A 13917-nucleotide genomic window follows, 5' to 3' on the forward strand; every position below is an offset into this window, starting at 1 on the left:
ACGGTGTTGACTTTCTCCTGCACCTTCACCTTTATCAGTATGGGTGTCGCTTGCGGGGTTTGAGAATCGATCTACGGTTGACTCGGCGTCTGTGTGTTTTTTAAGGGGGCATCGGATATTTGCTCTTCAACGATCTTCGGCATATGACATGGGAGACTCGATTCGGTTCGGAAATGGAAATAAGGGAGAGAAACTACCTCTTGCATGGCACGGTCCTTTTCTTTTTTATTTGTTACTGTGATTTCTTTTTTCCATATTATTTGTTACTTCTCTTTCTTGTGGTCCCTGTTTATCTCCTTTCCATTTTATTTCATGGTCCATTATTTTATTTCCTCATACCCGAGGGGGCATCTTATATTTCAGATGCTCGACATATCGGTTGTGGGCTTTGCTATCTACCTGTGTTTTCAGGTATCAAAGTTGCACTTACGGTGTTGCTTATGCCTGCACTTGCGATGTGTTGATATCTTGCTCTGGCTGATGTATTCAATATCAACTATCATGACAGCCACTGAACCTCTCCAGTTATCAATCAAGTAAACTCTAGGTAACCTCAAAGGCTCAATAAGTATTTCATAGTGAAGATGTCCAGGGCAGCATCGACATAACTCAGGCAAAGTCATAGATAAAATACGTGCAATCACCACGTGATTGATAAGCTCCACCAATTCCAACTCAATCTTCAAGCTCCACAGCATCTCCCTCAAAAGAGAGACCTACCACTGAAGTCTCAAGCAAAGTCACCAATTTCACTCTCAAACAAGAGATCCTCAGGATCATTAAATCTCTTTGAACTGAATCCAAAAAGCTACACCTCAACCCAAACCACGAAAAATACCTCCAGTTCGTCGAATCTTCGCATCACGAACAAACCACCTCCAAAATCACAATGTCCTCCAACGTCGGACTCACCACACCTCGCGGTAGTGGCACATCAGGCTATGTGCAACGTAACAGCGCCTTCATCAAGCCCCGGTCCACCGGATCCGGCGCACCATACCCACCTCTAGGCAGTGGCCCCGACCGTGGATTCAAGCAGCGTGTTCCCGATAAGCAAATCCTGGAACATGATCGCCGGCGCGCAATCGAAGTGAAGGTTATGGAGGAGCGGGAACGACTAGAAGAGGAGAATGAACGTATTGAAGAGGAGTGTGCGAAGAAGAACAAGAAGAAGGATACGACTGAGGAAGGAGAGGAAGATGAATCCGAGGAGAAGATTCTCACTGAAGAAGAGATCGATGAACGGTGTGAGGCTTTACGGGCTAAATTGATTAAGGAAATGGAGGAGAGTGGATCAAAGGAGAGGGATGCGCCGAGGAGGAAGTGGGATTTGGGTTCTGGTTCTGGGTCTGGGAACCAGAGGGATCGGAGGTTGAAGTCTTATCAAGTTCATGAGCTTGCGGAGGCGAAGATTCAGGAGAGTGAGAGGTTGCGCAGGGCTTTGGGTATTCGCGAGGATCGGGAGACTGGGGAAATCAGTAGCCAGCGCGCCGAGAGAAGGCCGAGGGATTAGTTTCCTAGGTTGACTGTTTTCAAAAGGATTTGGCGTTTATGGTTGGATTCAAGGTGCATTGTATTTCCTCGTTTGAAATGACCATTTCACTTCGTTGTTATGATATTAGTCCTGGCCCATATGGTATCATTGTTCAAGATTATACTAGAAGCCTTTATTACATCCTATGATTCCTGCATCTCGTTCTATCATTTACAATACAATAGCGCCTCCATCAATAACAATATCTGAGCCATTGATATACGAACCAGCACTGCTCGCAAGCAAAACAATCGTCCCCGTCAATTCAGACGGACTTCCCATTCTCCCAGTCGGGTTTCGTTCCGCCCAAATACGCCGATGCTCAGCGATGCCATCACCTTCATTCAAAATAGTATCCATATATCCCGGACTAACAGTATTAGTCCGGATACCATATCTCGCCCATTCAGCCGCCAAGCAACTCTTAAGCATTAAGAGAGCCGCCTTGCTCACATTATACGCAGCCTGAGGTTGTGGGAAATTGACCCGGTGCGCAGACATAGAAGCCACAAATGTAATAGAGCCACCCGTACCCTGTTTCACCATCTGTCGTGCTGCAGCTTGAGCACAGACAAACGATCCAGTAGTATTTATATCGAGGATTCTGCGCCACTGACTAATGGGCATTTCGAGACTCTCGACACAACCCACGACTCCGACGAAACATACCAACGTATCGATGGATCCAAGTGTTTGGGCTGTATCCTCCATAGCGACTTGCACAGCTTCTTCATCGGTTACATCGACTGTCCGAGTAAGAATCCTGGCGTTGGGGAACTTGGTTCGCATTTGAGTAATCTCTTTCTCAGAATTTGCAGGGTTAACGTCGAAAATCATTAGGCCTTCAAGACCATGTTCGAGGAGCGCATCGCAGGACCGAAGACCTAATGTTCCTGCACCACCGGTCACTACTGCATTCCCGCGTACGGCGAATCGTTTCTGGGCTCCAGTTGCGGGGTCACTCTCGATTGGGACATTGGGGGCAGGTGTCATAGATGATGGACTGCCATCACTGAAGACCATGGATGGGACGATGCGAGATGTCAAAGCTTCACGCTCTGTTACTTCGTTTGATTGTGCCATGTTTCGAGTTTGTGGATCACAGAGTGGGTTCTCCAAGTGAGTTGAATGTGGGGAACCTGGGGAAATAGAGAGCCTTGGAAGCTTGGATTGGACGTTTGGAATGGAATTTTGAGTAGGATATTCGTTAAGCTGATCTATTTGAATGCTAGGATTAAAGTCTCAAGTTTCATTCAAGTGCTTGAGAGTATGATCTGCGACCTCGGTCACCTGTATTCCGGACAAGTTGGTGATTCCTGCACTTGAATCTGGTATAACCTGATATCGGCGGACGTCCGATGCCCGATGCCCCACTTTTACCGGTGCACAGCAGCCCGTCATCTCCAGTTGTTACTGCTGGATGAATCAAGAAAGAGAGAAATGCTCCTATAGATGGGAAACGAAATCTGATGGCGTTTTTGCCTTTGCTTAAGGCCCATATCAAGGTGTTCAATATTCCTTAGTTACTAATTTCGATAATGTTTATTTTGAATTCTTTATGAATTCTTATATTCTAGTACTAGTATACGGAAATGACAGACTCGAAGATGCACAACTGGCCTAAGTAAAGTGTGTTATTTTCAAGTTTCTAAACGATCCTGAGTTCTATACTCGCTAGAGTTTCCACTATTTCAGAACCTATGGCAGGACATAACCGCCATCAATAAGCAAATCGCTACCAGTCATATAAGTAGACGCATCACTTGCAAGGTACAGATATAGACCCTTAATCTCCTTAGTATGGCCCTGTCGACCTAGAGCCGCCATTCTGTACGCTTCATTGATAGCAAATGGACTAGCACCCATCTTGGTTTCGAAGAAGCCTGGCGAGACAATATTTACACGAGCGAACTCGCGCCATTCCCGAGCCAGAGATTTTCCAAAATGGGTCACATATGCCTTTGTCGCGTTGTAGACGGGTTGATCAGTGGGTACGTTGACGATGTGTGCACTCATACTGGATGTGATGATCAGGTTGCCGAAGCCTTGTTTCTGGAATACTTCACCGATGTATTTTGAGCAGTAAACAATGCCGTCGACTAGGACTTTTAGCTCAGGATCAAAAATGTAAAAATTTTGAAGATTGCTCACCATTCACAGACATTTGCTTCCGGTACTCATCGAGAGTCTGGTCGAGAATCGGCTTTGAGATAGCCATGCCTGCTCATAATCAGTATCAGGTCCAGAAACATCAATGATATACAGAATGCGGGATTATATACCGGCATTTGCAATGAAAACATCAATCGTGCCGAATTCCTGCACAACTTTTGCAATTGTTTCCTGAACCTGTGTTGAAACAGAGACTGTATATGGTGAGTTCCAAATAATCAAGCGGGAGGATAAGATCATTTACCGTCAACTTTATAAGCGGATGTCTTCACATTGTGTGACGCAGCCAAGTCCTCAGATCTCTGAATCGCAGCATCATTCCTATTTACACATCAGTTCATGCTACTTTGCTTCTGGATGTGGCTTTGTGTAACTCACGAGTTGTACCAAAATACCACATTCCCGCCAGCTTCAGCAATACCCTCTGCCACAGCCGCGCCAATTCCATCAGCTGCACCGGTAACAACGACCACCTTTCCATCCATACGGAGCTGCTCCAATACATTTGAAGGTGTATTTGGGAAGGGACGTGGGAATCCATCGCGGACGACGCCGCAATCATCGAAGTTCATAGACATGGTTGTGATTGGGATGAATTTGAATTGGGTATTTGGTTCTCTGTATTTTCAGCTTTGGAAGAAGTTTGTTCAGCAACTTGAATGTATTTCAAGGTCGGAAATACTACCCCACGTTAGCCCGTTTATGTCGGTGCGTTCTCCTCCGATTGAGTACCACAGTCGGAGTTGAGCCGCGGGGCGGGGACTCCAGAGCTCTAGCTCATTTTACTGGGCGTGAACCCCGGTTTTCGGATGCGGTTAATTGGGGAGCTTATAGCTATGGATTCAGACCCTTTTAGCCGAGTTCAAATTGGATGTTTCTTGCATGTTGGCAGCTTCTTCGATTCAAATATTCAGGGCAACATTATCCTAGATCTATGCCTAGATCTATGCGTGGATATACCGGTTGACTAGGCACCCGGACTTCAGGGCATTGATGCATCGGTTCTTCGACGTGGAGGCAACAAAAATATGCCCAATTTCAACACCATGATAGCTTCGATCATTTCCCAGCTCATAATCGAGGCAAGTCAAGTCGGACTCAAAAATGAATCCAAGTAGCCGCCGGCGCTAAGTGGGCCCTCGATCTACGCCACGCTGTGCACATTGAATAGGCTGCCTGTCACAACAACCTTGGAAGACTTATCACAATTCATACCTGACAACTTGGAGCTCCACATCATCAAAGTTCTGCTCGCAATCAAAAACTTCATTATCGGTACTACTATTAAGGCAAACTTGAACCTAGGGCCCATGTGAGCAGGCTCAATCCAGAGCAAGCCTTCCAATATTGGTTCTTCCATTGTGGCCCCTGTCCATGATCCCTGGATGCATCAGAAATTGATTTACCAGGATTGAACGCAATAAACAGAGATATTTGGAATTTTTTGAATATTGCCCCTGAAAGAATCTGAACTGAAAGGAACCTAAATTGACCCTTGCCCCAGCTTCAATATCTCAACGCTCACAAGACCATCTTGACTCTCCAAGCTCTGAGAAGGAGTTTGATCAAGATCTTCTCATATTTTTTGGAGGGATCACAAACCAGATGCTCCCCACTCTCAATATTCCGCCCTTCGGAAATATCACCTTCCATCGGGCTTATGCGCGCATTTCGGTCTTTGGCTTAGTAAAAGCAGGTAAACAGGGATTATCCTTGTATGTGGCTCCACTCCTTTGACAGTAAAAGGAACTGTGGATACCATGGGGATTTTGGCTGTCAAAGAGTTTTTGACACTTTCTCCGGCGCTGAAGGCGAGGATCAAGGGCGTAGTCCCTCAGATTATGAGGGAGTTTGCCAGATGCGACTTCTTGAAGGATCAATTTTCCAAGGATGTCGCGCTTCAAGTTTGTAACTTCGGTGTGAAGTAAACATGAAATTGATATTTTGGCTACTTTTGACTAGGACCTCGGAAAATATTCTTTTCAAAATTGACATGGTCGCGTGGAACAAAGAGATGCAGATCGATAACGGCTTGCTGTCTGCAGGAACGGTCTTTCAGAGAGTCGCATGACTCTAGGTGAATAAAGGGATGAGAAGAAGAAGAAAGAGAAAGAAAAATAAAATTATTGGTTGTGGGGGCAAACTTGAACTTGAAGTGAGAGTACAGAGTAGTGGCAGGAGAAGTGACCTCGGGAGACTCGGAGACACGGAGAAGGCTCCAATGACTATTTACTACCTAGAGAGAGATATTAGTATTATTCTACTCCGTACAGGTGAGTGACTTAAAGATAACGCTAGGAAAGATGAGATAGAATTATATCCAAGGATAATTATATTGTCTTCAACCTGAAGTTTAGAGAGGTTTACTAATTTGACAAACAATACTGCGCCCGGGATCTCCTTTCACATCCCCACTATAAATACTAGTGTTTCCTGCCTCTCTCCTCTCCTCTTCTTTTCTCTTTCTTTAAGTCTCTGGCTCCACACATTCCTGTTTATCAAACCGATATGCATTCCCCTAATACCCCCGTTCAGCTCGGCTTAGCTGTCGGTACTGATTTGCAGATTCCCCAGGGCTCGTAAGCGTGTTGTTGATGTTTCGCAGGGTGGAGCTTCTACAAGGGATTGTCTGTGTGGTTACGCTAGCTAGAAGAGTCTGGATCCTCGTGAAATGTAATAGAGCTTTGTCAAAGAAATCCTCAATTTCAATGACAGGCTACTATCATGCTTCTGGTCAGTGTGTATGGATTCGCTCTTCCACCTGACCTGTATCACAAAGTATTCTGAAGGATCCGTTATCATTTTTGATTCAAAATGTTTTTATGCCCATTCCACATGTCTCTCTATATCACTATCTATTCCTGCTTCTAAACTCAAGTGCTTCAAGTTGAATACTCTTCAAAGATTGCTCTTGCTGTACTATGGATTTATTGCGGACTTTCATTTAGTGGGTTCCAAGGTTGGCCATCTTGAATGCAAATGTACAATTTTGCCTGTGCTCTGAACAAGTCAACTATATACTAGATCACATGCTCGAAAAATCAACAGATAGTCCTATAAAACATTTAATTAAGCCTCCACCTGGGCAGGGCCGGATGTCCAGATGTCGCGATTCCATGAAGATCTATGGTTAGCGAGGAGGAGAAGTTCAAGCCGTACTGAAGCTGCCCATATCCCTGCTCTAGGTGAAAACCAAGGCATCACGTATGCTCTATTCCAAGGATGTTCCATCAAATTGTCTCGAGGATATCGAGTGGAAGGGTTGGAACCTTATCTACATCCTGTATATCGAGCGTTTGCATAGCCTCCGTTAGGTCGTCATCATCGTCATCATCGAGCATGGTAATGTTTGTAATGACACGTCCGTAGAGAGAGCTAAGATTCTTTTCAACATCAACCTGGTCGCGGGTGGCGACGGTTGCACCGAGAGTAACGAGGCAACGGCTCAGCTTGGGATATGTGACAATCTCTGCTCGATGCTTTAACATTAGCCCGTTGTATCTTGCCAATTATCACGAAGCGTAGATCATCCGGGGCTGGGGCTTTTCTCAGCCCTGGATGAAAGTAGCAAAGCGACCAGGGATGAAAGCAGTGAGCATAAGAGGGAGTAGGGGAAAGGCAACAGTAGATGATTACATACTGTCAAATACACCGTCACTAGTGCCACTATAACAATAGGCATTGAAATCCTCATCTATGAGACCGTATCCTTGGGGTTGGTCCCACAGATTTATGGCGCAGATGACATTTATGGCGTCAGTAGAGGTTCCTGCAGAAGATTTGAATTTCCATGATCCAGTAGTACCACCCCAGACACTCCAGTCGGTCGCGGAAGAAGGACTGGCAATCCAGTACGTAAAGCTGCGTCTCTGGAGCCAGCCACCGGTCTCATCAATGCCCCATTGCTAAATAATTTCGAGGACAGTCAGTCTCGGGCCTGGATACATGACGGGGAGGTTGCCGCATGGGAAAAATTAAAAGGTGAAAGGGGAATTTAGCTCGTTTAAATAGGAAACGAAGACAGTAATTTAGTTGCGCGGCATTTTCACATACATCTGCGGAGATACCCTCTGCTTGAGGGATAGCATATGGGTACGTAGTGATCTCGTTCCAGGCATTGGCCGTGAACCACTTGGTATTATCCTTCCAATTCACCCATAAAGGGGTTGCTTCAGGGTCGGCAGCATATTGAGCATTGGTCTTTATGTTACGTGCAAGCGCTGTCGACAAAGAAGAGGAATCAGCTTCATGAAGTGAAACGGGGCTATTTTTTATTAATGGCTTACTGTTGCAGGCCCCCTGCGAATTCTGCTGCCATGCTGGGGCGCACTCCAAGGCCGGTGCGACAGGAACATCGCCGTACCAGTCGCCACCCTCCTCGACAGACGCCGGAGGGAGCTCGTCGCAAGTGACTACAGCCAGTAGATCATTCTTTGCATTCTTCGCCGTTATGCCGAACGTTGTCTTTAACTGCTCATTTGCGGCGCCGCAGTAGGACGGGAGAGCATTCCTATTAGATAGCGGGTCCCAGTACGCTCTGTCCTCGCATGTGAAGGCCCGTTGACTTTTGGCATAGCCCGTTGAAGTGTCGTAGGTGAAAGTAGCGCCCGGGTTGAAGTTAAGATTACGCCAGTTGAGGAAGGTCTGCATGTTCTGGCAGCGTATGTGTCGGTAACAGCGGGTGGGACAATGGTTCCGCTAAAGTAGTAGGCGTAGCTGGCGGCCATATCGAGCTTGGTATTGAGGTAGATATTCATCTCTGCGTTGGCCTTGGAACAACCGATCGATTGGCTGTATAGCAGAATGTTGGATTCAAGGTCGATCGGCAGATCACCCTGTCCAGTCTTGGTGATTGTTGTAACCTTTTTGAGCCAGGCCGTGAGCGCCCCAAACCACCGCTTAGTGATAGCTACGTTGCGGTCGTGCGCAACAACTTCGCTTGGGGCAAAAGACCGAGTCGCTCGCTTGTGAAAGTCATCAGAGCTCCTTTCTGTGAAGGCGGGCTTTTTCTTAGCAATGTCCACATGACGGCGCCAGTCACGATAAGGTATATGTCTACGGCTCTCGCCGCCAAATGCCGTACGCTTCTTGACCTTTCTGGCAGCCGAGTCATCGATAGTTTGCCAGTAGTCCTCTAGGTTAGCAAAGTCAACTCTCATATTGACGGGCTGCTTCGCCGTATCCTGAATGTCCTGAAAGTTGTAGTCGATTACCAATGCGTAAACAGGGTTCGAATTTTCCTGGGCCTCGCGCTTGTGGAGGTGATAGGAGGGTAGCGCTGACTCTGTGTGGGCCACGGGAGTCATGGACACAACACGCGCCCAGGGGCCCTCGCCGACGTGGCTGGGCAGCCGGATGATGGTATCAACGGCGACCCTTGTGGAAAATGCGGTTGCACCTGTCTGAACCCGTGGCGTACTGACAGTAAACGTAGAGAGTCTCCGACGTATTATCAAAATTAGAGGTGATGACAGTGGCATTGCTTGTGACCAGCGAACGCATAGCTAAACGCTTGACCTTCTCGGTTGCGCTGCTATCGTCGGTCTGGACCACAGTATATGTATCGCCAAACGTGCTGTCAATAGAGCCCGAGGGACCGTCCAGCATGACGAAGCCATAGGGGTCAGCCCCATAGTCGGTTGAGCTCGTGCCACCATCACTATCGTCAGAATAAGCCCAGTCGACATCGGAGCCCTCACTAGCATAAGCATCCTCCCATAAATCATCAGGATCAACAGGCTAGTCTTCACCGTCATCGTCAGCGGAAGTTGTAGGATCGCAGCAATACCTGAAGTAATCACTCGTGCCGGCCGGAATAGGATAAGCGTCGCAGTTGATGCTTCCCAGACTACCAGCGGTACCAACTTCTGGATCATCAGGGTCTAAAGCAAACGTGTACTCTACCTTACCAGAGGGACATTGCTCGGGTATACACATAGACTTTGGATCGTATGTATATTCGTTGTCAGAGAAAGTCCACGAGAAGTTCGTCGGTACACTGGTGTTGAGACAGCAGTAGGCCTGTGCATACAACAGCTCATACTTGGTTGGATCCGAGCTGCCCATTTCGGTGGAGCATAAGCCACCACTCCCGTCGTCATGACGTTCTGTCATGTATGTATAACCAGACGGACAAGTTGGGGCCTGCTGTTGATCGTCGTTCTAGCAGCTAGTCCAATAACATGAGTCAATGACACCTGTGCTATCACAGCATAATGAACGCTCCTTATTGACGCCACAGCTCTTGTCGCCATCGGCGTCGTTATATGTACCGGTGTTCAACGAGAATGAAGTGTTGCTATTGCAGACGGTTGTCCCGCAATCCGTCCACTCGCAACCCGTGGGAATATATTTAGTTGGGCAGCAAATGTGACGATACCAGTCTAGGGCACATGTGCCATTGATTTCGTAGCCGGGCGCCTGAGTGGGTGCATGAGCCATTGAAACAGACGTATACCCACTTGGGCAGACCTGGCCTGTCCCTTGCTCATTGCTGGAGCCATCGGTACAGAATTGAGTCACCATACAATCCTGTACTGTATAAGCGCTATACTGATCCGCAAGCGCGGTTTTCTTAGCGCTTTTCAGATTGCCACCGCTGCTTAGAAGACCGATAGTGAGGGCGTCGTCGCCGAGGAGTGCAGCCAATGCGGTATAGGTGGAAGAGTCCAAATCGAGAGATCAGATCCTCAGACCAGAGATGCAGTGGCCATTTAGATATTCCAGCTTAGTTTGCCACGACTCAGCAGTATCATAAGAGACCCACTGGTCTCCACTGTAGACCGTCTAAACTATGGTTGACACTGCATCATAATAGGTCTTCGATGCCCTAAACGGAAAAAGAATCGTCAATACAGTCACGAAAGTGATGTAAATGTCTTCTTACCCGGTCTGATTCACACCCAATAGCTCTGTAAACTTGGAGTTAGTCTTGTCTCGGAACCAACTTGAAACGGATTTGATCAATAAGGGTACCTGGATACATGAGAATGCCAGCCGTTTGCGAGCACTGGCCAGCAGAGCCCGTTGTATCGAATTCACAGCCAATCTGGTAGCAGTCATCCGTCTCCATCTTAAAGGTGCGGCCATAGAAGGCCATTCCCATGACCACGTTGGCAGGGTCGATGTTGTTGCGCCACAGAAGATCGAAGCCCTCTTCGATCTCAGTCAGGTTGGTAAGCCCATACATATATGGGCCAATGTATGCGCTATCGGCATTCCAGGCACCATTCATATCGTAGCTCATGACATTAAACCACGACACGTACTTCTCCATGGACACAATGTCAAAATTCTGCATGTACCAGTATGAACAGGGCAATGTGACCGTCAGGTCAAAGTCATAAGCAGCAAATGCCTCCTGCATCTCCTTGACGAGTGAAACGTAGTTCTCCTTGTCTGCCGCCGTACCGGATCTATCTGAGGCCACCGGATATTCCCAATCTGAGTATAGTCAGCAAAATCATTGTCACAATCCCCTAGATCTGTAATGCTCACCAATCTCAATGCCATCCAGTCCATATTTTACCAGATAGTTCACGACGCTGTCAATAAACGTCTTACGGTTGGCCGAGGTTGAGGCCATATCAGAGAAGTAGGTAGCTGTGGAACCGTCGTTGAAGTCCCACCCGCCAACAGAGATACTAACCCGTAGTCCCATATTCGAGTCTTTGAGTGAGGCGATCTCAGCCACCTGGGAGCCATACTTGCTATCATCAATTTCCCACTTATCAGTAAACTGGATGAAGGCAATGTTGATGTGTGTAAGGGCACCCGCGGGAATATCAGCGGGCTCCATGACATCACAGGGCCTTTCCAGAGTGCTGAGCGAGTAATAGCCAATTCTCCGGAGATTCGAGACATCGGTGCTTGCGGCACATGAGGGCTCACTGTCTATCATCAGCGTATGCTCATCCTCATTCGGGGCTCCGAGCTCGGTAGGGAACTTACGTTACGGTTGTACAACCAGAAGTACAGTTGTTCGTACAGAAATCTGAGGTGGTACCGCAGAAGCCATACTGACTACAGCAGACATTGAGAGGGCAATCCGTCACATTTCCCCAAGGTCCACACTGGGCCGTGGCATTGCAGTTACTAATGCAACCATCACCACACCATTCAGTCCCAAATCCGCAGCTGAAAAAATTAGCCGAGAGGCCTCAGTATTGGGTGAATTATAGATAGTATTGGGAGAGGAAAGGATATCTTCTTACGTCCCGTATTGGCTGCAGCAGCCCTCTTCGCAAGGTTCTGCGAGGGAACAAGTTGTGCTTTGTTGGCCGACCACCACCCAAGCCAGCAGGCAAGCTGCCAACCAGGTGGTTATTGCTGATCGCCACATTCGTGACAATGCAGGTTGGTCAATTAAATGAGTGTATAAAAGCTGAACCAAGTAATATAGTGATTGAGATGGAATATAAATGAAAATGAAAATGAAAGAGCGTATGTCGTGAACCTTGGAAACAAGAGAATGGAAGCAATTCAAGTTATCTTGAGGTAAAGAGACGGGATTCCTGAACGAGGAACTAAACGGCGAGCGAGATATTATGACTCCGTCGGTCGAGGGCCTATTCGAGGACCCATTGTCCCAGATTGTCAAAAACTCCGGCGGCCTCTTGTCACAGCAAGATGTTAATGGTGCTCGGCCCTCAATATCGCTGCAGCACTTGCATTGTGTTGGGTCAAGGGTGCCCACCATGATAATACACTAGCCATTTTATGGAATAGCGGTTATGTACCAGCATAAGTTCTCTGCGACTAGATCAGACGCTAATTGCTTATTCCTTTCTGTTCCTCGGAGGTTACATTCGTCCTGGCACCCTCCTGCAAGCCGTCCTGCAAGCCCTCGGGCTTAGTTTCGCCACGTCGCTTAGCAAGTTCGTGGGGCTCCCAGTCCTCCCCGTAGTGACTCCATCTATGCAGGGCATCCAGGCCTGAACGTAGCGTATCGTCGGCATTCTGCAAGTCACAAGCAAAATTCGCCCGGGAGTAACGGAGGACGTACCCCCGATCGTTGATATACGCTCAAATGCTAGTAGCACGTTCCTCTTATTATCATTTGCTTCCTTATCACCGGTAAGGTTATAGTCTCATCTGGCTGCTATGTGAGATATCTCTGTAGCGGAGTCTTAATCATATATTTAGACATTGGTAGCTTTCTCTAGAGCTCTCTTGATGCTTCTGTCTATTGAGAAAGATTGTAGCAGATGCCAGTGGTGTCTCCTCGGTAATCTGCGAGAGGCAGTTTAGAATCTTGTGCAGGGGTGTAAGCCATCATTTGACCCAGCATCGTAAAGGGTGACATTACCGAAGACAGATTGGTCAAACTCAGACTCGGAGATGAGCTCCGCAAAGTTTACATCTGAGCTTTCGCCGTAGAAAGTGCTCATGAGCCGTGTATAGCTGAAGCCCCGTTGGTCCGAAGGATTCCGCACATGAGCGAGGAGTTCCTTCATTATCTGTAATATCATCTAGCTTTTCCTTATGGAGCTTCCAGTAGTGGCTAACAATAATTATTAACCATGCGGCCATATGAGCCAATCTCAGCCATTTGCTAGAGATTACTGAGCGTTGGGTTTCATCCGAGATAGTAGATTCATCCTGCCATTATTCCTAGTAACCAATCAAATCAAATCAAATTAGTATGAATATTGCTCTCACTCCTATTTTTAGGAGTCTCGGCTGATTATCAGTGGATATAGGTTGGCGGCGTAGGTTAGCACCGTCTGCTGACCATGAGTACGTTCCCGAGTGTAGTCGCTAGGCATCGTGACAGAGAGGGGTAAACGAATGAATGAGTTGACGAAGGAATGTGCAATTTCAGCTCATTTCGGTTAAATAGGGAATATAGGAAATGTTAACCTGGTACAACCTTGCAAGTGTTGGACGCCTAATAAAGTTGGACGCCTATAACCTTCAAATGTTGGAAAGTTGTAAAGGGTCAAGGGTCAAGGGTCAAGAATCAAGATAAGATGGAAGCGGCGTCGGGTCGGGCCGGGGTTCATCCAGTACGGGTATTGTAACACTCAATCATCGCCCCGGAGGGTTGTTTCAAAGCAACGACATTCGAACCTTGGAATCTATCTTGGAAGCCACTTTTAGACGTTTAGTAGTTATAAAAATTTTCAAACGACCCTGTGTCTATTCCACGTGCCTTTGCTGTACTTTGGTGCACATCTGACGGTCTTATGGCTGGGTAAGGATATGTTTCA

At 47.2% G+C, this 13917-nt stretch overlaps 6 protein-coding genes across 6 annotated transcripts; 1 reads left to right on the forward strand and 5 right to left on the reverse strand.

The window, feature by feature from the left end:
* Positions 1-889: 889 nt before the first annotated feature.
* On the forward strand, positions 890-1513 carry cwc21 (U2-type spliceosomal complex subunit CWC21; the record flags this gene model as incomplete). Its single annotated transcript, XM_057092342.1, has 1 exon — positions 890-1513. One exon carries the CDS (start codon positions 890-892, stop codon positions 1511-1513), a length of 624 nt encoding a protein of 207 aa, XP_056943516.1.
* A 192-nt stretch (positions 1514-1705) lies between these two features.
* N7483_008916 (oxidoreductase, short chain dehydrogenase/reductase family) lies at positions 1706-2617 on the reverse strand (the record flags this gene model as incomplete). Its single annotated transcript, XM_057092343.1, has 1 exon — positions 1706-2617. One exon carries the CDS (start codon positions 2615-2617, stop codon positions 1706-1708), a length of 912 nt encoding a protein of 303 aa, XP_056943517.1.
* A 615-nt stretch (positions 2618-3232) lies between these two features.
* N7483_008917 (uncharacterized protein) lies at positions 3233-4284 on the reverse strand (the record flags this gene model as incomplete). The annotated part of the gene is made up of 5 exons (XM_057092344.1): positions 3233-3633; positions 3686-3754; positions 3817-3900; positions 3951-4027; positions 4085-4284. The coding sequence occupies 5 exons, from the start codon at positions 4282-4284 to the stop codon at positions 3233-3235; spliced, it is 831 nt and encodes a 276-aa protein (XP_056943518.1).
* A 2652-nt stretch (positions 4285-6936) lies between these two features.
* Positions 6937-8184, reverse strand: N7483_008918 (uncharacterized protein; the record flags this gene model as incomplete). Its single annotated transcript, XM_057092345.1, has 5 exons — positions 6937-7175; positions 7347-7611; positions 7760-7926; positions 7993-8118; positions 8178-8184. 5 exons carry the CDS (start codon positions 8182-8184, stop codon positions 6937-6939), a joined length of 804 nt encoding a protein of 267 aa, XP_056943519.1.
* Positions 8185-8219: 35 nt separating this feature from the next.
* N7483_008919 (uncharacterized protein) lies at positions 8220-9820 on the reverse strand (the record flags this gene model as incomplete). The annotated part of the gene is made up of 4 exons (XM_057092346.1): positions 8220-8270; positions 8335-9082; positions 9126-9445; positions 9572-9820. 4 exons carry the CDS (start codon positions 9818-9820, stop codon positions 8220-8222), a joined length of 1368 nt encoding a protein of 455 aa, XP_056943520.1.
* Positions 9821-10631: 811 nt separating this feature from the next.
* On the reverse strand, positions 10632-11723 carry N7483_008920 (glycoside hydrolase family 18 protein; the record flags this gene model as incomplete). Its single annotated transcript, XM_057092347.1, has 3 exons — positions 10632-11149; positions 11204-11651; positions 11712-11723. 3 exons carry the CDS (start codon positions 11721-11723, stop codon positions 10632-10634), a joined length of 978 nt encoding a protein of 325 aa, XP_056943521.1.
* Between the last annotated feature and the right edge of the window lie 2194 nt (positions 11724-13917).

Source organism: Penicillium malachiteum (assembly GCF_028827825.1).
Source record: "Penicillium malachiteum strain IBT 17515 chromosome Unknown utg000004l:1.0-4883003.0:1.0-4884900.0, whole genome shotgun sequence".
NCBI classification, from domain to species: Eukaryota; Fungi; Ascomycota; class Eurotiomycetes; order Eurotiales; family Aspergillaceae; genus Penicillium; species Penicillium malachiteum.